Raw genomic sequence first — 24,626 nt, 5'->3', positions numbered from 1 at the left:
GTCAACAACTAGGGTTTTATACTGACACAAATATAAAATCCGTTGACACACACACACACACACACACACACACACACACACACACACACACACACACACACCTCTACAGTTATATTGTGCCAGCTGGATACACAATGCTGGGACCTTAGCTCTGCAGCTTGACTGGAGTGTGATTGTGCATGTGGAGGGGGCTGGGGGGAGGGAGTGAGAAATGAGAAGTGGGAGAGAGCAGTGGAGAAGAGGAAAAGGTGCTAATGGCTTGGAGCGAGGCAAGAAGTGCACAAGATAGGAATGTGAGAAAGAGAGACAGTGGGTGCATGGGATAGGAGTGCACTAGAAGCCGTTAATTTGTGTAGAGCACAGTGATGGTGATGTGGAGGAATGGATTGGTAAATGGTGTCAGCAATGGAAGAGGAGACAGGAGAAGACAGTGTGTCGCAAGAACAGCTCCTATCTACATAGTTAAGAAAACCTGTTGCTTAGTGGGAAGGATCCAGATGGCAAAAACAGTGAAGCAGCCATGCTTCTATAAACAATTTGTGTTAGTTTCTTTGCAACAAAGACATATCAATCTGATGGTTCTGCATTATTCACCCCTGTCACTAGGATGGTCCTCAAGATTGGAATTATCACTTTCTTCTTGAAATCTGGGGGTATTTTCCCAGTCTCAGTAAGTAGGTTCAAATTGATTTTGGTTGCCGTAATATGCACAACTGAAGAGGCTTCCAGGTTATACTAGCATCTGTCTTTAGACTGAAGACCACAACAGACATAATAACGTACCCTGATGAGGTGTCATCCATAGTCTTCTGCCACTGTTTCTTTGCCATGGTGTTATACCTATGATCGAAGAACTAACATGTACATGTATTGTAAACATATATAAGACATTGAGTGACATTGGTAGTGTTCAGTAGCTGAGCCCTGGTTGCGACAGAAATTTTCAGTTTTCATGTTAGATGCATATAAATCAGTTTACTATGACAAGGTATGAGTGGACTGATGGGTGGAATGAGTGGCGCTACACTTTATACCTTCTTAACAGGACCCACTGTTTAATCAAAAGATTTTATAGCAAGCACCGATCATACATAACTAAAGTTAGGCAATAATGTAAATAAATAAATAATTGATAAAACCCTCTAAATAGAATGGGGGAAATAAATGGAAAAGATGACTGAATAACATAGTAATTTCAGTGACGAGTTTGATTTAAATTGAAAGGTCACACAAATATGATGATGGCCTTACAAGAGTATATTAGGAGCATGTCTGTTCTCCCTCAAGCTGAATGATGAAAACTGTAGCAAGTGCAGTTAAGTTGTGTAAAATAGTGAACTATTTGGCAGAGTCCCCAGCAATTCAGCAAACCCAGTTGTACTATCCAAGTAAAAATGTTGATGAAACTGTACAGTTAAATTGCCTCATTTATACTGCATCATTATTCGCAAACAATTGTCGTGAATATACGATCACTTACGCCAAGCTAATGCCCTTCATTCATAAGAAAAACACAATACTCGAAAGTGTTGTGACAATGAGTAACTCCATTGGACCATATCTGGCAGGTGACATTGGAGGTGTGGGCAGGTTGGCTCATGTGGAGATGCAGCAGTGTCGCGTAGTTCACGTGGCAGATGAATTGTTGAGCTGTGTATGTTGGTGTTCTAATATCAGAGGTGGGGATCGCTATGGTTCACCAACAATCGAGGAGGTCTGTTTTGCAGTATCCATGCTGCTTTGAGGTGGTTAAGGGAGACAGGATTTGGTTTGTCATTAATAAAATGTTGAAGGTATGGGTTCCAAGTTTCAGCACTTTGTAGGGTTCTGAATACAAAAGGTGCAATGTGGGATATATGATGTCATCATGGAACATCAGTTGGTGACATTGTTCGAGATCTTTATGAATAAATGCCTTTGATGTGGAGTATGGTGACAGAGTGATCCATGTGTGGTGGATGTGATTTTTGAAATGTCATACCAATTGAGGAAGAGCGAACTCTTCGATGTTGGTTGCAGACAGAGTATAATCAGCAGGGAGTGCAAGGGATTGTGCATACACTGTTTTGGCAAGTATCATCGTTATACGCAATCTGTATGCCTAGTAGGACCCATGGAAGTACCTCAGTCCGTGAACCATTGGGGCACATGAGCATCACTTCCATTGTTCTATGCTCCCTCTCCACCAGACCATTGCTTTGTGGGAGGTAGGCAGTGGTGCACATATGATCAGTTCCACAGAGGCAGCAATGAGCGTTGAAAATGGCTGATTCAGTCTGTCTGCCCTGGTTGGTCTTAATATGGTCAGGTACGCCAAAGTGCACAATCTGTAGTTCTACTAAAGCCCATGCGATGGTGTCTTCTGTGATATCATGAAGGGGCCTGCCTCCACCCAATGAGTCATTTTATCAATGGCAGTGAGAATATAACAAAACACTTTGCACTCAGGCAATGGCCCAGTGATGTCAGTGTGGATGTTTTGAAACGTGCTATCGAGATGGGAAAGTCGCCTAATATAGGTTGAAGTGTGATTCCCAGTTTTGCTTTGTTGGCAGGGTAAACAGAATGAGAATATATATGAAAATTCCTGCCAGTTTAAAACAGTATGCTGGACCGAGACTCCCGAGTTCAAGTCTCTGTCCGGCACCTGGTTTTAATCTGGCAGGAAGTTTCAGAGTAAACAGCATCGTGCCCAGTGGTGAGTCATGTTTTACATTAGGCCACACAAAATGGTCTGTTATGAGCTGTGTCATTACCTGGCATCAGGGTGATTGAGGTTGTGAAGTCTGTCAAATACTTTGCATCATGTGTTGAGGGGTACCAGTGGCCATGCTTTCCCCCCGACACATCACAGAGTAATGTGGTGGTCACTGAAGGCAAATTGCATAGTTTAGTCTGAAGGCTCATATATCCATCAGTGACTAGTTGAGTGATGGTGAGATCATTTGTTTGTTCTTGTGCCATTCGTTCATAGTTGTATTACAGGGAGATTTCAGCTTGTGCCATTTGTTCATAGTTGTATTACAGAGAGATTTCAGAAATATGTGGGAAATAATTGGTGATGATATTATCGGCTCTGTGCACATGTTGGATGTTGGTTGTGTATTGGCCAATAAAATTCAAGTGATGGAAATTTAGGTGCTAGCATCTGTGGACAGATTGCAAATGGTGTCGACCAAGGGCTTATGATCTGTGAATATTGTTACATGACAACCTTTGACGGCTTCATTGAAATAATGCACAGAGGAGTAAACTGTGAGCAGCTTGCAGTTGAGTGCTGACCTTTTGTACTGCATGTCCGAGAGTTTCTTGGAGAAAAATCAAAGTGGTTGTGGCACACAATTATCAATCTGGTAAAGAATTGCTACATTTGTAGTGTTGCTTGTGTCCATTCAGTCGCACTTCTGGTTGTGGGTGTGCCAACACAACTCTTTGAACCATGTAATTTTTGGCATGGCATACACTTGAATCATTTCTTGGGGTCAGGATGATTTTCTTTTTCCTGAGTTTGTCTTTGCCTTTCAGTGCATTTGTTAGCAGAATCTGCAACTTGGATGTCTGTGAGAGGTGTCGACGGTCAACGTTCAGAATCCTGAGGAATTGTCACAGGTAGTGAAATGTTTCTAAGTGAGGAAGGTCCCACACCAGCAGCACACATTCAGTTGTCAGTTTGATGCCATTGGCATTAAGAGTGCCTTCCGTATGCTGAAGTTGTGATTTCATCTCGTTAATAATTCTCAGGCAATGTGGCTAGAACCTGTTCTAGATGCCATGACTGCTCATCAGCAGAACATGAGTGTGCCATCAAGATATGTAGAGCAGAAGGGGAAGTGGAATAGGAGACTGCCACTGAACCACTGTCAATCATGCACAGCATTTTTAGGCCCTTATGGCATAAAGAGATACTCACAGTCTGAATGGAGTTAAAATGGCAGTCTTTTGGATGTGATTGGGGTCCATTGGTATTTGTAGGTGGGCACACTTGTGCTGCTAATTTTAGCACCTTTGAGGGTGTGCACAAAGTCTTGTATGTTGGAATTGGAGTAGCTGTCATGTGCTATTCGAGAATTGAGGACCCTGTTATCACCGCAAAATCTGGTAGGGCCATCTTTCTTAGGATCGAGCTCGATTCTGGAGGCCCAAGGATTGTCTGAAGGGCAAACAACTACTGCCTGAAAGAGTTAATTAACTGCAACTTTAACAAATTGTAAATCTGCTGGGGCTAACCATGTGGATTGTGTCGAACTGGGGGTCCATGCATTGTCATTATGTGATCCATGGTTCCATCACGAACAGTATGGGTACATGCACATATACGTGAGGTCAGGAGCACTGTTAATAGACACTGCATGCTGCAGTTTGCTGACTTTGGGGTGGTTTTCAGCAGCCAGTGGCATCTGTATTGTCTTGATGTGTGCTGGAGGGGGGAGGGGGGGTCTTGCCCATGCAGGGGGTGGGGCCATGTCCAGCTGTTTGTTGTCTGCCATGTAGAGCTGTTCATGTGTTGCTGCTAGGGCCACAGAGACAGGAGGCAGCGGTGATGCGACGTTGAAGCTCATCGTTTTCTGTATGGAGTTATTGCATCCACACATTACAAGCAGTATAGCGTCGATGTGTATGGAGCATTTCTCTGAAAGTTGGGCTCATTTGCGGAGAATGTCGCGGGCATTGCATTTTAGCAGGAGCACAACGGGCAGTGATTGTGACGGCATGGAAGATGTGGAGGTAACTTGCAATCAGTTGCCTGAGATGTGGATGGACGTCCTGTAGAAACCTTGCAACTGAACTCAGGCTCGTTTACTACCTATTTTTCATGTGGCTCATCTGCAAAGGGGGTCGGTAGTAAACGGTTGCATTTGCGCGCCTATTATTGAGTCAGATATTGGCTGGCTTTTGAACAGCAGTCAATTGAACTATACACGTTCAGATTGAAACTTATTTATTCAAAAGAAACACTTTAACGTTGTGCATTTTTAAGTTCACAAATAATAATCGGTGCAATTCATACACTGTTTCTCTCACACCTACACACTTTCACTTTGTTCCTTCGCATACACTGGCGTCCATGCTTGCACTCGCGGCACTTTACTGCTCCCAACTAGCCACCACAACGGCCAACGACAAAAGACCTCGTTTTCCCGCTCATATCCACAGTCCTGAGTCGGGTCAGATGACACCACACTAGTCAAAATTATCCCTAAACATGGCCACAATTCGTTTACAGCATTTTATAATATTTAAATACTTAAATCTAAATACATTATATAATTTTACACAATTATCACCACACTTTTATAATTCGTTGCAATTAATAGAAAACCAAAACACTATGCAACGGAAATACAATGCCCATCAAAACACAAAACAAGTATTTTCCGGTCTATTTTGCCCAGCATATTATCCCTGTTGCCTTGCAACCTCTTCAAAGAACTGGGTATACTAACTATTGCCTCTCAGTATATTTACTCCTTAATGAAATTTGTCCTAAATAATATATCTCTTTTTCTAACAAACAGCTCAGTTCATACATACAATATCAGGAACAAAAATGATCTGCACAAGGACTTAAAAGCACTTACTTTAGTTCAAAAAGGTGTCCACTACTCAGGAACACTCATCTTCAATACTTTGCCAGCAAACATAAAAAATGTAGTTATAAATAAAGATCAGTTTAAAAGGAGCCTGAAAGACTTACTAGTGGCCTACTCCATTGATGAATTTTTTAATAGAAACAAATGATGTATTGTATATATATTCATACTATTAGTATTGTTATTTCAGCTTTTTATTAAAAAAATAAAAATAAAAAATAAATAAAAATTGACATGTTCCACATCCACAAGGATCTCCTCAGCATGGATCTATGGAACGAAAATCTAATCTAATCTAATCTAATCTGGTGAATATGCATGGGCTCTAAGACATCAGGGTCAGCTGGTGATGTCATAAAAAGTCAATTACGATTGCCTGTGGATAAAGGTGTGCCTTACAGGTGCACAGTGCATGTGGCTGTGCCGTATACAGTAATGTTGGTGTCATTGGTATCCTGGAGTGTGAGGGTGGCTGCCGGCTCAAAAGTTGAAACAGATGAGAGTGGAAGTGAGCTAACATCAGAGGCCATGTCTGTTAGTAAACATTGGTTTGATGTTTTGCCCAAGGGGAAGAGACATCCATGAGCAACAGCAGAGGTGGGTTTGTTAGGTATTCTAGTGGTTTGGAGGTAACTTGGTGAGGTGTCATGGGCTTGAGTGCCTATTGTGACCCGCCCAAGGAGTCTGCATGCTGTGTTGCCAAATTGTGTATGATGCAGGGTGATCAGGATAAAAGTAGCCAATGTACTTGTAAAGAAAATGCAGTGAAATTACAGAAATGAAGAGCTAAAACGGATGTACCATTTATTTGCAATGAAAAATACTGTGAAAAAAAAAAAACATTTATAGAAGATGTTGATAGTGATATCCAACAACATCAATATACAGCTGTGCACATCTACACTCATTCAGATACACCCAGCGTAAAGTTCGGGTGTCAGTGGTGGCAACTTCATGGCAATGTTGTCTTTCTGTTCCTGTATTTTGGGTGGACTTGTTTCATAGACCTTGCTCTTCAAGTGTCCTCACATGAAAAAAATCAAATGTCATTAGATGCAGCAAATGTGGAGGCCATCAATGTTTTCTGAAAGTTCGTTCCTCAGTAAAGACATCTTGGACTCATTCCAGGAAAACCTTAAGATGTGGGGCATGTTGCCCCATCTTTGCAGGAAAAAGCAGTATTGTCTTTCATATTCAGTGAGTTGAGCACAAAATGTACCAAAAATGTCCATATATGTAGCTGTGTTGAGGACAGTGTCAAAAAATATAAGTCCAATGATACGCTTTCCTGTTATACTGCACCAAATTCTGATTTTTTCATCATGGAGTGGTTGCTGACACACAGTGTTAGGGTCCTCCTTTGCACAGTACCTTGTGGTCATTGAATTAACATGACCAGAAGGAAGAAACCATGTCATCACTCACAGTGTAATGGAAAAAGTCTAACAAATCATCGTTGATGTTATTCAAAAGTGACGTGCTATAAGCTACACATTTCAGACTGTCATCCTCTCATAATCGCTGCACAATCATCATTTGAAATGGCTTCAAATTAAGACTTTTTAATATTCACTGATAAATTCTCCTCCTTACATACACCTTTTGGGCCAGTCCACATGTAGACTTCTTTGGGCTCTGAATAGTTCTTTGGCAAATGCCAGCAATAACTTCTGGCATGTGAACTGAAGGAATTCATTGTCATTTTACATTTTGCACAGATCTGTAGGTGCACCAGTTTTTATACAGACTCTGTACTGCTCTCTTTGCTGGTAGTCCTCTATCTGGATACTTGACTCCGAAAATGTCACGAGTTTCCTTAATCGAACCTGTTTTCACGTATGCTTCCACATTTTCAATTCTTTCTGCTGTCGAGAAAGTCGTTTTGCAGACTGCAAAGGGAAACGTGTAACTTCACTGATGAAATAAACTGAAATGCTGATGAAAGAATGTTAACAATCAGTTATTGTATAAAACTGTCCATTGTTGTAGCTGTTTATTTCAGAAGCTAAAATATTACATTCACATTCAAAGGGGAGGCAAAGTACTTTTAACTGCTCCACCCCTTGGCAGCAGAGAGCAGGTCCTGGAGCTGGGGTGGGTTGCATGACGTTTTTGCTCTGTGTAGCTGTGGGTGTGGATGTGCACGGCTGTGCAGATAGCAATGAGTGTTGCGGTCTGCCACGGTCATGGCCCTTTGTGTCTCATTGGCTGTGTTCATGCGGTGTGTGAGTGAGGTTTGCCACATACACTGCTGAGTCAAATCTTGGGATGCTGTTGCTTTTTGGCTATGGTGAATGACAGTGAACATTGTTTCAGCTGTCTATTGGCTGTCTCATTAGGGATCATGGTGGGCTTTAGGTCTGTCAGTAGTATGATCAACCACGGGACACACAGCGTGGCATCCAATATAAGAGCTGGATCGGCCGAGGTGCAGAGGTAGTGCCAAAGATGTGACAGTGTACTATCACCCAATTTGATCTCGTACATGATCTCTTGACAATGCTGTTTGCCATGCACAATTGTCTGTGTAATAGCACCACCTTGGCCATCTTGTATCTATTTTCTGCTGGAGGCAATTTGATGATATTGTCAACTGATTCCCAGTGGCCTGCCAGGTGGCTGATGAGATGCATATACTTCAGTTGGGCATCAAAAATGCCGGTTGTCTGAAAAATGCACTCGATGATCGTGAACCAAAAGCTTGGCATTGAAAAGTGGTACTTCGAGCTGAGCAGCACCTGAAGATGTCATTTTACCAGTGGTCACACTATGTCTGTGAAGTGTGTGAGGCAAGATGATTGCTGATCGTTCATGCATAGTTGGTTGTTGCGTGGCTAATATGTAATCCAGTATGGAAGACAGAGATGACACGAACATGGCACTGCAGAGATAATTAGAATCGAGAAGGCACTAGAAGGTGTCTGTGGAATTTGTTGGATTTAAGTCGGTTAACAGGTTCATCATATGCCTCCATTGTTGCAGTGGCGTACCACTATTGGCTACTGATAATGAAAACAGATTATTCACGCACTCAGTTTTCATGGTTGGATTCACACACTGTTCACCCTGATCTTGCATGGCATTCCAATGTGCTGTGGCCATTGATGTAGGTACATTGCCAGTGTTTTGGTGTACAATGGCCATATTGTCACTGTGCAGTAAACACAATTGTGTCTGGAGAACAATTTGTGTTAATTTGCGGATGACATGGGGCGACCAATGCAGGAAGTGGGATATTAAGCTGGTAGTAAGCGACAGATAGAGATAACACACCTGGATCACTAGAATACTCTGTATTAAACACAGCACTAGTGAAATCATGTCGCATTGTACGAAAGAGCTTGCAAATTGCTCATGCCAAAAATGTTTGGTTTCTCTAGGATAATTTCCCTGCACATGGTAAGCCACATAAATGTTATTTATAACTAACATTGCTGAACATATTAAGGGAGAGGTTAATGCTATAAGGGGCACATGCTGACATCATGCTTTGAGTTTCTGCAGATTACCAGGAGTTTGGGTTCATTTGATTGAATTGTATTAATTACTATTGTTGTTACTCTTGTACCATTTGAGTTTCAGATAAAGCAAGTTTTTTTTCTGTTTGCCGTATACATGAGCTTCAATTTGACGTATAGATGAAGAATGTAGCTACATTGGTTTGTCAGTAGATTAATTTAAAATGTTTGATAAATCATAGTTAATGAAAAGCTGTGCACTAGAAGACATAGAGAAAGTGCAAAGCTGCAATGTACTTGTGGACTCGCACTTCACAGTTTGATATCCTCATATTTTTTTAGTCACCACTAGACTCAGTTTCAGTATTTTTCATATATTTCCAAGTTATATTAAGTAGCTGGAAAGTATCATTGGTGCACAAGTCTCCCCTAACTCGTGGGCTTTACCTGCCATTTGCTGTCACCTAACCTGTTTGTAAGCACACTGTGCTTGGCTGTCTTGCTGCAGTGTTGCTGGGCCATATCCCAGCCAAATCCAAACCATGGCTGTTAACTAACAAAGAAATGTGGTTCTCTTATTAATAACTTGAATACACAGTTTTAATGTTCCACAGTAACATCTATTTAATAGTATGTGGAATATCAATACTTTGTATTCAGTTTTTAATATGTCTATGTTTCTCCAAGAACTGATGGAATATTCTGCAAGTATTATCAAATGATTATCATGTTTCTTGTATATGTAAAGCAGCATTGTATTATTTAATCTCTGAGAAAATGGTCTTAAATATATCATACATTCTTTTAAAAAAGTAAAGAGTGGAGGAATTTATTAAAATCATTGACTATTTCATGTACCAAATAGATGTACAAACATTATCTTACTTCATAAATTAGCAACGGCTATTGACGATGTACAGTTTTGTAACCTTTTATGTTATAGAGCAAGGTATGAGCCCATTGGTGTGTAATAACCAGTTGACCTCAAAAGCTGTGAAGGAATTGGAAGAATGGAAAGCAAAACAGAAAGAAATTTTTAGGGAGCAGGTTTGAGCTTTATATATTGTATTTAAATTAACGTTTCTTATTGACTATTCATATTCATGTAGTTAATATACTTTCAGCTACAGAGGAAAGAAAATTATTATTTGAGTGTTTTATCAGCAAACTGGGAATTTAAAAAGGAAGAACTTGAAAAAGCTATTAACAGTAACATACAGAAATTTAGTGCTTTAGCACAGTCGCTAGAAGTCTCAGCTACCGAACTTTATGGACAGTGTACACGAGCCAAGGAAGAAGAAATTCAAGTAAGCCACAAATTTATCTAAATATATACTTTACATTCAATTGGAATAGTATATGTTACAAAATAATTTTATAAATTTTGTTTCATAAGTAAATTCATTAGTTAAAATGAGATCAATTTAAAAAATGCTTTCATAAATATGACAACTTGTGTGGACACAAGATGGTATAATCTTGCCACCCTCTGACTTGAAAACTGGTCAGCAAAGTCATTTATGTGTAGCTTAAGATGAATGCAAACCATAATACAACTTTCCATTTTTCACTGTAGCACAACATTGCCAGAGGTGTTGCAAAAAAGACTTACAGGACCACAAAGGAACTGTAACTCTATAATTTGCATTTGTAATAAACCCTGAACTATTATTTATATATTCTGAATTTATGTCATCTGCTTCAGTTACTTTCTGTTTTTTAATTTGTTTTGCAAGAATGGAAATCCCTGGATGGAAAAATACGTTAACAAAGGAAAGACAACCACTAACCTATAGTTGACTTATGTCTCACATAGAAATACACAACAGAAAACTACTTATAATAGCTTTCAAGCTCTTTCTCTTTCTATAGTAGAAGTTCACACATTCATACACACAACAACACATACATCCAAAAGCACACACCCGTACCCACAGAATTATCGATAGTGGTTGCCTGGGTGGGGAGGAGGCAGAGAAAGACGCAAAAGGCAAGAAGGGGCTAGTAAGATAGTGTGAGGAAGGTCTTTCCACAGATGACTTAGCGTCTGCACAACAAGACGAAAGGACTTCAGAGGGCGGAGCATATAAGAGGTAGGGAGAGGGAGTAAGAGGAGAAAATGGAGGGGAGGGGAGGAAAGGAGAAGAAGGTGGAATGAGGAGGAGAAAGTGGGGGGGAAGAGGGGAGGAGAGAAAGGGAGAGTGGGAGAGAGGTAGAAAAAGGGGAGAGACGGGAAAGGGGGGGAAGAAGAAAGGGAGCGGTAGAGGGGAGAGAGAAGGGTAGAGGGGGGAGAGAAGGAAAAGAGGGAGGGCGAGGAGAGTGAAAGAGAGAGGGAGAATGGCCACATAGGGGGAGGAAGAGTAATTGCAGCATAGCTGATACATAACATGGCTGTTTTCACATGTGGCCCTGCCTTTTATAAGGTAGGAAATGAATCATACTGGCCTTGGAAGGAGATGAACTTAGAAGAAAGAGTGAAAGAAAAGAAGGTGTAAACCATTCAGAAAATCTTGAGAAAGGTCAATCTAGTATGATTACTATCCCCCCCCCCCCCCCCTCCTTTCTAAGACAGTGCTAATATGGTTCCTCACCTTGTGCCAGGCAGAACAATTACCACCAGTTCTGCACTTTGTCATCTGTTACCTCTTTCATGGCTCAAAGTCTCTTTGTTACAGCCTCACCACCTGTGGTTGCCGCACCTGCAGTTGAAAGCAGGAGTTCTCGAAATATACTGATAATATTACCAGAGCCTTTATTGACAGACAATGTCCTATCCAGCTCATCCCTATACACATCCTGTGTGATTTCCTCCTTCAACCCTGTGAACAGCCCACTGACCAGCATTCCTCTCATAACCTAGTATTACCATGGCCTTGAAAAGCATAAACACAACCTTCACCAGGGCGTCGGTTACCTCTTGTCATGCCCTGGGATGAGGGATATCCTACCCAAAATCCTACCCATACCACCAAAAATTGTGTTCTACCACTCACCCAACCTGCCCTTGCCCGTCGTTATTCCAATCCTGTTCCCAATCCTACACCCAATGTGAGTCAACCCATGTCCAAGACCTGTCCCATACAGCAACACACCACCTCCAATCACAGTCCAGTCACAGGCATTTACTACCGTATAAAAGGCAAGGTCATGTGTGAAAGCAGCCATGTTATAAGTCAGCTATGCTGCAATTACTTCACAGCCATCTATGTATGCATGACAAGTAAACAGCTGTCTATTCGTATGAATGGCCACCGTCAAACTGTGGCAAATCATAAACTTAACCATTCATTTGCTGAACTTGCTGTACATCACAACACAAATGACTTCTTTACCCATTTTAAATGGTTTGAAAATGAATGGATATGTTCAAAACTAGTCACCAGTAAAATTACCCAACTTTGACAGAAATTTAAATAAAGAATTATCGAACTTTGGTTGCTGGTCCTCTCCCAACAAAATGTTGGAGCTACACAAATGATTTCAACAGCTGCTGCACTGTGCACGACATTTGGATACTACTTTCTCTGAACTACGTAGGAGGACCTTAATTTCTCCTGGCATATACAGTGTTCAAATAACTTATAGGACTGCAACCAGGTGACATCATCAATAACTACCAATATTTTGACAGGAGCACACCATGCCATTTTCAAGGAAAGTAAGCACTATAAGCACTGAGCAAGCAAATGTAAAACCTCGGTTTTCAGAGAAACTCTGTAAAGATAAAACACACACACACACACACACACACACACACACACACACACACACACACAGCCGCGCGTGTGCGCGCACAAGCATGCACGGGCAGTGGCACTGACATTGTTGTTTTGGACAAAAGATGCAGTGTTGACTGTGTGATTCAGTTATCACAGGATCGGTGCTGACCGCACAAATAGTATTGAGAGAAGAACTAACAGCTATCTGAAGAAAAGTTCCTTACTGCAGAAGATTATTGAGAATCTCAGTTCTTATTGTACTGTTCCCCCTAGGTTACATGGCCTCCCTAAGGTTCACAAGCAAGGGGTTCCTCTTCCTTCGATTGTGAGTAACATTGGTGCTCTGACGTATTGTGTAGCAGAACACCTTGCTACTCTGTTGCGGCCTATAGTAAGTTGGCGTGAGCACCATATTAAGAACTCAGTGGATATCTTATGTCAATTAGAGAGGATTCATTTGAATGACTCTGATATTCTAGTAACTTTTGATGTGGTCTCTCTCTTCACTTGTGTCTCTCTGTCTGATTCATTAAGTCGATTGAGGGTATTAATGAACTTGTTTTAACATGTGTTGACATCCACTTACTTCATTGAATGACCAGTACTACAAGCAGACAGATAAAGTTGCGATGGGAAGCCTATTGTCACTTATTATTGCCAATTTGTTTACAGAAGATTTCGAGGAACATGCCTTGGAGTCAGTGAGTTGGTGGCTTTGAAACCTGCATGTTTTTTCAGATATTGTTGTTTGGTGTCATGGCAGTGAGACTTTACATGGCTTTTTAGAACATCTGAATGCAATCAACCTGAATATTTGTTTCACGATGAAGGTGGAAAAGGATGACTGTCTTCCCTTCCTCGATGTGCTGGTCAGGAGGAAAGTGAATGGTACATTGAGGCATGTCATTTAAAGGAAGCCTACTCTCACAGACTTGTATCTGCAGGCTGATAGTTGTCACCATCTGGCTTAGCGTGAAGGGGTATTTTGTACCTTGGCTCAAAGGGCTAATGTTGTCCTGGGCCCTGAGAGCTTGTCAGCCAAGTTAGCCCATCACAAAGTTACCTTTCATCAGAATGGTTATAACGAAAGACAGAGTAGATGTGTGTTGTGTTATTGACCAGCTGTGCACTGGGTGAGTGACAATTATATCAAGGTGGCACCAAAGTCTATGATCTTTTTGCCTTACGCAGGGAGCATTTCAAACAGGATTGGTCATATTTTGCAGAAACATGAAGTGAAGTGTGTTTTTCGACCACCATCTTTTTGGTTGTGTAAAGAATTATCCTAGTTTGTGTAAGGTGGGTGTCTACCATATTCTTTGCAGTTGTGGCATGTCATGTATTGGTCAGACTATCAGAACTGTGGAGAACTTGTGTACAAAGCATAAGCAGCACACGGTTACAGTAGCTGGGCAAATCTGCCATTGCAGAACACTGTCTTGGCACCAGTTATCCTATGGAATATAACAACATGAAGACTCTAGCATGCACTTACAGCTATTGGGGTAATGTTATTAAGGAAGCTGTTGAAATTAAATTAGCAAGTAACCTTATAAATAGGTGGTTTTTGTTTGATCTCTGCATGGAATCATGCTCTCTCATTTGTCAAAAAACAGAGAGACAGAGTTTATGCTACTTTACCCATTAATTATTGCTGTCACTATCAGTAACTGCTGATGTCTGCCATTTTCAGTTTGTGATGGCACTATTGTTTACAGTGTGTCTGTGTGTTACCTTTACAGAGTTTCACTGAAAAATATCTGTGGTTGTCGACGACATCACCCAGCTGCATTCCAGTATGTTATTTGTAAGCAGGTGGGAATTTCCAGCATATCCTAAGCTCTCACAATCTTCCTGGCCTAAATCCCTGCCTGACTGTTTCCCACTGGCTCACCTTCCCTTTTCCCTTCTTCCTCTCTTCCCTCCCTCCCTTCCTCCCTCTTCATTTCCACCTTCTTCTCCTTTCATTTCCTCCCTTTTCCCCTCCCCCCTCTCTCCCTGTTTCTTATACACCCTAACTCCTGAACTGCCTTCATCTTGTTGTGCCATACTGACTCATTTGCCTCACTCTATCCCACTACCCTCTCCAAGCCTCATGAATCCTTTCCCTATCCCTGCCTCACCTCCAACTGCGCAGGCAACTGTTATCAGTGATAAGTAGTCAGTCATGCTGTGCCCACAGATGTGTGCATTTGGGTATCTGTGTGGTTGTGTGTGTGTGTGTGTGAATATGTGTACTTCTAATAGAGAAAACCAAGAGCTGAAAAGCTAATGTAAATAGTTTCCTGTTGCATGTTTCTATGCACTACGTGTCAGTCAGCAGCAAGAGAGTGGTTGCCTTTCCTTTATTTCACATTATTGGTTTTTCATATTTTTGAAGCTCTTTTATTGTTGCTGCTGCTGCTGATTGTGGGTTCAAGATCAAGAATCTAAGATCAGTTTCCTATTCCCGCCACTCAGAATAGAATCAGTGAATCCTACTTGTCTGCATATAGAGTAAATTCCGTGTGCAAGCATGAGGAAATTTTCTGAATTTTTGCCTACCATGTATCTGAGGCTGGATAAGCGTTGTGTATGTCACCTAGTTGGATGAGAGGAAACACTCTAAAAACAACATCCAGGCTGACTGGCGCATCAACCACATCTGTCGGGCAGATTCAAACTGAGGCAGTTGCGTCTCCTTGTCCCAGAAGCGTGTGCTTTAACACACAGGGCTCTCTGGTGAAATCTTATTTGTTCTAATTTGGGTCTGAAGTTCATTTCCTTCTTCAGACAAGTCTTCCTATTCTCTCTGTTGGTACCATAGGCCATTGTAGTGCTTCATTTGTTTCTATTTACATATCATATTTATTCTTACTGTTCCCCTCTCAGTCCCAAGCTATTTGTTATTCTTATCAGATTATTATTTTACCAAGGGCTTATGCACACAATGTGTATTTTTAAAGAATAACTTTGTAATTTTTAAATTTGTTCTTGTAGGTAAATTAGTTTGTCTGAATTATTATTTCTGTCTTATCCCCCAAATGAACTGATAATTCATTGTGTTATTGTGTTACTTACTCTTGCTTTAAACTTATCACATATGATTATTTTTATTAATTTCATCAGTGTGTTATATAGTTATTGATAAAACTTTTCAACTTTTTCTTTATTGCCTTCTTCAGGAGAAATTTTTTTATATGAGCAGGTAACTCTATTTCGAGTCTCAGTGTGACACACTGTTTTAATCTTCCAGGAAGTTTCATATCAGTGCACACACTCTGTTAAAGAGTCAATATTTCTTTCTGGCAACTCTACTTAGTCTCGCTGTCCTAGATATGGTTCCCCTTAAGGAACTGGTAATTTTGAATCCTCAGTTTCAGCCTTAATGAATGAATGTGGCAATTCCTGCTTTTGGGTGTGCTTTCTGTGTAACACCACTATAAATCATTATGTACTTATAAATTTCATACATTCTTTGAAGTTTCTTCTTTGTTTTTGTAATGACTGAGTGATATGGTCCCTTCCTTCAGTATTGCTTTTCCTTTTAGTTCCACTTTTTTTGGATGCAAATCCCCTCAGATTCTAGATGACAGTATGTAATCTTTCTGAAATTTCCATTCTCTTGTACTTTCCTTTCTTTTATCTTCATCACGGTTTGTCTTTGGTTGTATCAGGTGGTGAATTCGAGTTACGTAAATACCCTTTATAGCTTACCAAATATGAGATCATTTTTTTCGTATTTGGATTATTTGCTATTCACTTGTTAGGATGTTGTGTATGTCAATGTGCCTTGTGGTAATGTGACTCAGTATTTTTCTTAAACAGATCTGCATACTAATTACATTTTTTATAATAATTAATAATCATAAACGTGCTTTGAATTCCATTTTTCATTAGAATTATTAAAAAATATTTTATGCAGCCTCACAATTTGTGGTCACAAACAGTTCTTTTCTGTACTTAAGGAAAGATTACACGGTGGGTTTGTCATTCAGGAATGATATTTGGATGTCAGTTGTTTGTGTAAGAAGGAGAAATGCCTACCAGCATGTGTGTTAGAATTCAAATGTCATAGGGCCATGGTCCTACACAACTAGCACTAGAGAGGACCAAAGTATTTTTGTCTGCTCAGCTGTGCAAACATGGCACATTCCTCAGTCAAGAAATGGGCTTGTTTGCAGCAAGGCGGGTATCAACATGGTCAGTGTGCTGACAGAGTCATGGGTGGTTGTTGTGACTTCGCTCAACAGACCACCAAGAACTGAAGTGCCAGATACCTTAGTTCTGCATACTACATCACAGTGGATGTATCCAAGGAAAACAAATGTTGTCACATTCCATTTGTCATTGGCATACAGGTCCATACTTGGATGGTGGTGATGTGGTTCAACTGGGTACACAAGGTGACCATTCTGGTGCTGACCTTTGGACACCACCTGTTACTTTTCTGATTGTCATGGTCAATGACTGTGCACTGTCTTCCAGGTCCCTGTGACATTATCTTCCAACAAAATAACACAAGACCACATATTTCTCCTAACCTGCCTCAATACAGAGGGTGTTGCACTGTTGTCCTTGTCAGTTTGTTTTCTGTTTCTGTCTCCCATTGAAAACTCCTGGTCACGGATTACCAAGAGATTGGCACGTGATTACTTGCCAGCCACTGCAGTTGATGAATTCTGGCATAGAGTTGAAGGAGCATGAAATGATCTACCCGTATCTGAATCCAACTCATTTTGGCTTGATGCCCAGCTGGGTTAGAGTCATTGTTGCTGCCAGAGGTGTCAACTTTGTGTACTAAATTCTGCACCTTGTCATCATCATCATCTTGGACAGTTTCCAGCCACTGGCTGGGTCTGTCGGGAACACAAGCCTCTCCATCGTGTTCTGTCTTTCCACCATTCCCCCCCTTCCACCTTCGTCCAGTTCTCCCCTCTTCTCGTCACACATTCCTTCACTCCCTTCACCCATCTATCTCTTGGTCTTCCTCTGGGCCTCTTCCCCTCCAGTTGCAGATCAAACATCCTCTTTGGAATTCTTCCCTCATCCAGTCTCTTCATGTGTCCATACCACTGCAGTCTTGATTTTTCTATCCTGTCCTGTACTGGTTCCTCCTTTAGTCTTTCCCTCACATACACATTTCGCAATCTGTCTCGTCTTGTTACACTCATCCTGCTCCTCTGGAACTTCATTTCACTAGCCTGTATTCTACTTTTGTCGCTTTTGTGCATTACCCATGTCTCACTTTCGTATGTCAATATGGGGACAAAGTAGGTTCGGTATATAATTCCCTTGGATTTCTGTGGCACCTCCTTGCTCCAAATAAGCCCCCTAATGCATTTGTAGAACTGCCCTGCTTTTCTGCACCTTTCATTTATTTCCATTGCGTTTCCCCCCTTACTTTCAATCATGCTTCCCAGGTACTTGAAGTTCTCTACCACTTGTAGTTTTTCCCCTCCACAAGTTATATCCACATTTGGCCTATTCTTCTTCCTTGTTGTGACAATTATTTCACTTTTCTTTGCAGAGAAATGCATTCCATATTGTGCTGCCGTTGCCTCCCATACATCTAACTGCTCTTGCACCTCCTTCTCGCAATTTCCCCATAACATCAGGTCATCGGCAAAAAGCACTGCTTTCATTTTATGATCTCCAATTGCATCTGACACTTGCTGTAGGATTTCATCCATAACAATAATAAACAATAAGGGCGAAAGTGCACTTCCCTGTCGCAGCCCATTTTCCAGCTTGAACCATGCAGTACGTTCCCTCCCCACTTTCACACAACTCTCACTTCCCTCATACATTTTTCTGACTTTTCGTGTTATCTCTTCATCTATCCCTTTTGCGTTCAGCACATCCCAGAGCTTGTCCCTACAGATACTGTCATACGCCTTCTCAATATCTAAAAAGGCCATGATTAAGTCCTTCCCGTACTCATAGTGCCTTTCCTGCAGTTGCCTTACCGCAAATATGAGGTCCGTTGTTGATCTTCCCGGTCTGAAACCGTACTGCTCCTCTTGCAGTCTACTTTCAATACTGCTTCTTATTCTCTTCTCCAGGATCTTTTCATAGATTTTTCCACAGTGGCATAGCAGGGTGATTCCTCTGTAGTTCTCACATCTCCTTTTATCCCCTTTCTTGAAGATCGGGACTATAATTCCTTTCTTCCAATCCTCAGGAATTCTGTTCTCCTTCCACACCACCCTCAGCACTCTGTATAGCCACTGGGTTCCTACTACTCCTGCTGCTCGTATCATATCCACTGTTACTTCGTCCCAACCTGGTGCCTTGCCCCCTTTCATCCTCTTTATGGCTTCTTCCACTTCACCTTGTACATCCCCTAATCCCCTACAAATTTAATCATGTATTCTTCCTACTATACTGTATATACACAGTAAGTAAAAGGCTGTGGTTCCATTGTTCCAGGCCAAGATGATATTGGATGAAGAGGAGGTTGCTCTTTTGCAGCTAGTTCTGGGAGGATTATGGATGTGTGAGGATACGGTGAAGGAAGTCTGTCTGCTTACTAGATTGGAGGATATTACCTGTCAGTGAAGGCCTTACTGAGACTGTCAACATACTGGGCAAGGGAATTTTTGTCATTGCAGACACCCTGTCCGTGGGTGGAAAAGACTATATGGGAGTGAATTTTTCGGGTGGAAGGGATGACAGTTGTCAAAATTCAGGTACTATTGATGGGTAGGGTACTTGATATGGACAGAAGTGTGGATGGAGCCGTCAGAGAGGGTAGGTCAATGTCCAGGAAGATGGCAGACTGGGCTGAGGAGGACCAGATGAAGCAAATGGGAGATAAGACACTGATGTGAGAGGGATGAGGATAGGGTATCTTGGCCCTGGGTTCATATCATGTATATATCATATCATCAGTGAACTAGACAAGAGGTTTTGGGAGGCAATGCAGGTTTGTTCCAGATGCAACATAAACATATTAGTGTAGGAGGGTGCTATGCAGGTGGCCATAGCTCTGTTGTGGATTTGTCTGTTATCTTTCCCTCAAAGGAGAGATAGTTACATATGAGGATGTAATTAGAAGTCTAAGGAATGAGGTGGTGAGTTTTGGAGTTGGAAGGATGTTGGGGGGGGGGGGGGGGATGTAGTGTTTGATAACAGCAAGACCATGGGTATAGGGGATGTTGGTGTTGAGGGAGGTGATATCAACACTTACAAGTAGGGATCTAGGTGGTAATTGGGTGGGGATAGTTGAGATTCAGTGTAGGATGTGTTTCATGATTTTAATATGAGGGGCTGGGGTATGAACAATTGATTTGAAGTGTTGATCAACTAGAGAGGAGGTTCTTTCAGCAGGAACACAGTAATCAACTATGGTGGGGGGTTCACTGAGGTATGGGGTAGGAATACGCACATATACATGTGGCAGTAGTATCATGTACACAAGGTAAAAAAGGGTAGTGCCTTGGCAGAGCTGTCATTTGTACTTAGGTAATTCATGTGAAAAGATTTCTGATGTTATTATGGCCACACTATGGGAATTAACAGATTTTGAACGCGGAATGATAGTTCGAGCTGGACGCATGGGACATTCCATTTTGGAAAGCGTTAGGCAATTCAGTATTCAGAGATCCACGGAATCAAGAGTGTGCCAAGAACACCAAATTTCAGTCATTACCTATCACCATAGGCAACACAATGGCCGATGGCCTTCACTTAATGACCAAGAGCAGCTTCATTTCCCTAGAGTTGTTTTTGCTAACGACAAGCAACACTGCATGAGATTACCACAGAAATCGATGTGGGACATACAGTGAACATATCCATTAGGCCAGTGCAGCAAAATTTGGCATTAACGGGCTATAGTAGCAGATGACCAATGCAAGTGTCTTTGCTAACAGCACAACATCGTCTGCAGTGCCTCCCCTGGGCTTGTGACCATATCAGTTGGACCATAGACAATGGGAAAACTGTGACCTGATCAGATGAATCCTGATTTCAGTTGATAAAAGCTGATGTAGGGTTTGAGTGTGCCACTGACTCCATGACCATGGATCCAAGTTGCCAACAAGGCACTGTCAAGCTGGTGGTGGCTCCATAATGATGTGGGCTGCATTTACATGGAACACACTGGGTCCTCTGGTCCAACAAAACTGATCATTGACTGGAAATGGTTATGCTTGGTTACATGGCGACCATTTGCAGCCATTCATGGATTTTATGTTCCCATACGATGATGAAATTTTTATGGATGACAATGTGCCATGTCACCAGGCCACAATTGTGAGCAGTTGGTTTGAAGAACACTCTGGACAATACAAGCAAATGATTTGGCCACCCAGATCACCCGAAAAGACTCCCACTGAACATTTATGGGATATAATTTAGAGGTCAGTTCATGCACAGAATCTTGCACTGGCAATGCTTTTGCAATTATGAATGGCTATAGAGGCAGCACGATACTAAAATGTAGACTTTCATGGCCAGAAATGTCATGTCCATTATAATTATTCGGGCTGTTATGCCGTGGTCGGTTGATGAATTCTGTGTCCATTCCCAACCTTTCGTCCCTGTCTGCAGAGGGCATCTTCAAGGGGTCTGTAGCTCGATTGAAGGTCCAACACAGCCACTGGCTCGCTACTGACTGCCGCTAAATTCCGTGTTCGCGCGCTCCCGTGCCGAGGCGTGACGTCACGTGTTTTGAAAACGTCAGTGCAATTGGCCGCTGTCTGCTGCTGTCGATCGCCATTGCCATCACCCAGTAGTAGACGGGTGGTACATATCTTCTTCAACACCGGCACCCATATACCATTTAATTACACGCTCTCCTCCTTTCGCTTGAAATTATTAGGGTGTTTGGCGATTTCGATTGCCTCCCTGTAAAGCCTTTTGTAATATCTGCTTGTGGCCGCTAGTACTTGCGTCTCCTTGAAATGAATATGGTGGTTACCTGGCTGGAAAGCATGCTCTGCAACAGCTGATCGTTCATTTTCTCCTCTTCTACAATTGCCGTTGTGCTCGTCCAAACGTTTTGAAACAGCTGTGGAGATGTTTATGTGGTTACCACTAAAAGAACTGTTTCAAAATGTTCCCAGCTGGGAATTGAATGCGGGACCCCATGTCCTATGTAGTGAGTAGTAATCTATCTTAATTCATAGTGCCCTAGCTAAGGTTGTCAGAGGTTGGTGCTGCCAGTTTGAAGCCATCTGACCTGTTTGTTTTCTGTAAGGGGCTGTTGCTTAGATGGTTGCCTTCACCATGGCTCAAAAGTTACACCCCAGTGAGGGTAATAGGACTTGGTCTAGCATTGGACAGATCGTTGTGAGACATACTTTGACTGGCTCCTCCATTCAGGCCTGTCTGACGTGGGTGGTACTGTGGATATCTACGCTTCTGCTAGTACGATCTTAAGAATCTTTGACTTCCAAATGGCAATTCATCTGACCATAGGGCTAAGCCACTGCTTGATATGAGGAACATGCAAGAGAAATCACATGCATGGACTGGTCTACAAAACTCTTAGATTCTAAACAAACTGAAATGTTGGGTATCTCGTAAAACAACATATGAAATGCAAGGGCTAGCATCAAGTCTTCCTGGTATGCATTGTTGGGCATAATGTACTATACATTCTGTGTCTTATCCTGTACAGGTTACAGAGAACTGCAGCATTTCAGTATGGTCATTTCATTGGGACCAGAAAAATATGTAGCACAGTATCTCCAGGTAGAAGATCTGTATACGTAGAATCTGTATACGTAGAATACTTTTCGTGTGTTATTATTTTACAGCATTCTGTAATCCATCATTCCTTTTATAAGTAATTTTGGTGCCAGACATAACGACCTTTAAAAATAACTGGAATTGTGCTACTCTCTTGGGCAGTGACAAAAACTGCTTTTGTTTTGTTACCAAAAGTGTGTAATCTGTTTTTTTTTTGTAAGTTGGCTCTAATGTTACCAACACTGATTTTCTTTTCAGCTGCAAGAATTAAAGGAAATGTACAGAAAAACTCAAGATGAACTGAAAATTGAGGTAAGTATTTTATTTTCAATTCTTTTAAATTAAAAAAAAGGAATATTTATGAAATTCTTGCAATGCCCTGATTGGTATGATTTTTAGCGAACCAGTCACGAACTTGCAAGACAGGAATGGGAGAAAGAAAAGGCCACATTAAAACAGAAAAACCAAAGTCTTGAGGAAGAACTAAATAAATTAAAAGATACAATCTTAATATTTAATCCCAGTGGTGAAACCTCAAACATAGTAGCAGAACTTGTAAGTTTGTATTGATATGACATTCAGAATGAGAAATTGGTAAATATTAAGTTTTTTTTTAAATATCATGTTTTGTTTACATTTCAGAAGGAAATGGAAGCCAAATATCAAGATGCCCTCCGTGCAAAAAAGTTTTTTAAAGAAGAGCTGGCCTTACTGCTCCATGAACACAGGGAAGAAATCCAGTCACAGATGAAACACAATAAGGAGGAACTTAAAGCCCTGGGGTAAGAGCCATCCAATGTGTTGTTTTTGGGCTGAGAATTTGTACTGAAATACATGTTTTTAATGTGAATATTGTCTCTGTCAGCTCCTGTTCAGTGAAATTCATTTCTTACACAAGGAGAAGTTCTTGGTGTTCAAGAACCATTGGTGGTAAAAGCCTCCGTAAACACACCATAAATCTACAGTTTTGATATTTCATAAGAAAAACTATTTTGACATTTTTATTTGCTGTCCACTTCAGTTGAATTACCTTTAAGTTTATTTTAATTTTGGGAGAATGCAAATATTCATTAGAAAATGCTAATTATATTGCATTTTTACAAGATAGTTTCTGTAGTTCATTTTGTGTACTCTGAAAGTTGCCACTTTCAGAATAATAAGCTTGTTGTAACGGTTGTGGATCTCTGTGAACCTAAAGATACTGCCAAGCAGATTTTTACTGTATCAGGACCTGCACCTACATGAGACTGACACGAGCTTGGTCCAATGTAAGTTAAAGAATGAAAGAATTTTGAAAACTGGAGACAAGGTAAATAGCCTTTAAACACCAATAATGGAATTTTTACTTCTTATCATGGACTAGGTCGGTATTTTTTGATTTACCAAAGACTGTTTTTACTGAAATGTTCTGCCACCTTGGCTTTTGAAGAGTTGTGTGACTCATTATTAATATGTTACAGTCTAAACAGGCACCTAGTGTCAGTAGGCTGCAATTTAAACAACACTAGTAGTAGCCATTCCCAGTCCCATGATGAGTGATCTGCTGAGAGAAATTGGGGACATCTAAATAACAAATGAGTATTTGCATCTAATTCCTATCTTGTATGACATATCCTCTCCTTAACTGTAGCATCACTTGTCTTCTATAAAATCTGGTTCACTGCAGTAGTTCTTATGTGCTGTTTGACCACTGTGAACTTTGGTATGATTCCCTCACCATGACAGAGTTGTAGGAAAGCCAATTGTAACTTGTTAAAGCCAATCTTGGCCTCAGAGTACCAGGGATTTATAATGCGTGGGCTATTCAGAAAGTAAGTTTCAGTTTGTTGCAAAATGGAAACCACTGTGAAAATCTGATGAAGCTTTGCACATATTTGTTGGTCAGCATCTCTAATACACCCGTCGAATATATGACATTGCTCTTTTGAGTTATGAACGCACAGTGAGCACGTAAAGATGCCTAAAAAATAGTGTCTCCCACCAGGTACGACAGCCAGGTGAGAAATTTTACCTGAAGCTATGCAGCGCACATAACATAACTGTCATGTGTTTCCTTCTCCGAGACAATTCTAAGCTGCATTCTGCAGGGCAATGAAGATGCTCCTGCAGCATTTTTTATAGGAAGTGTTTGATCACCCACAATACAGCCCTGTGAATTTCATCTATGCTCACATGAACCA

At 41.1% G+C, this 24,626-nt stretch overlaps 1 protein-coding gene across 2 annotated transcripts in view; it reads left to right on the top strand.

Annotated features, from left to right (window-relative positions):
* LOC126195278 (centrosomal protein of 120 kDa-like) overlaps positions 1–24,626 on the top strand; it is a 238,950-nt gene that overhangs the window by 150,652 nt on the left and 63,672 nt on the right. For both annotated transcript variants that reach the window (XM_049933815.1, XM_049933814.1), the window contains exons 9-13: positions 9,993–10,096; positions 10,174–10,356; positions 22,705–22,758; positions 22,846–23,001; positions 23,089–23,228. In XM_049933815.1, the coding sequence (XP_049789772.1) occupies positions 9,993–10,096; positions 10,174–10,356; positions 22,705–22,758; positions 22,846–23,001; positions 23,089–23,228 (637 nt within the window). The remainder of the gene's footprint in view (positions 1–9,992; positions 10,097–10,173; positions 10,357–22,704; positions 22,759–22,845; positions 23,002–23,088; positions 23,229–24,626) is intronic.

Source organism: Schistocerca nitens, chromosome 7 (assembly GCF_023898315.1).
Source record: "Schistocerca nitens isolate TAMUIC-IGC-003100 chromosome 7, iqSchNite1.1, whole genome shotgun sequence".
Classification (NCBI taxonomy): Eukaryota; Metazoa; Arthropoda; class Insecta; order Orthoptera; family Acrididae; genus Schistocerca; species Schistocerca nitens.
This window is presented reverse-complemented; position numbering and strand designations above follow the sequence as displayed.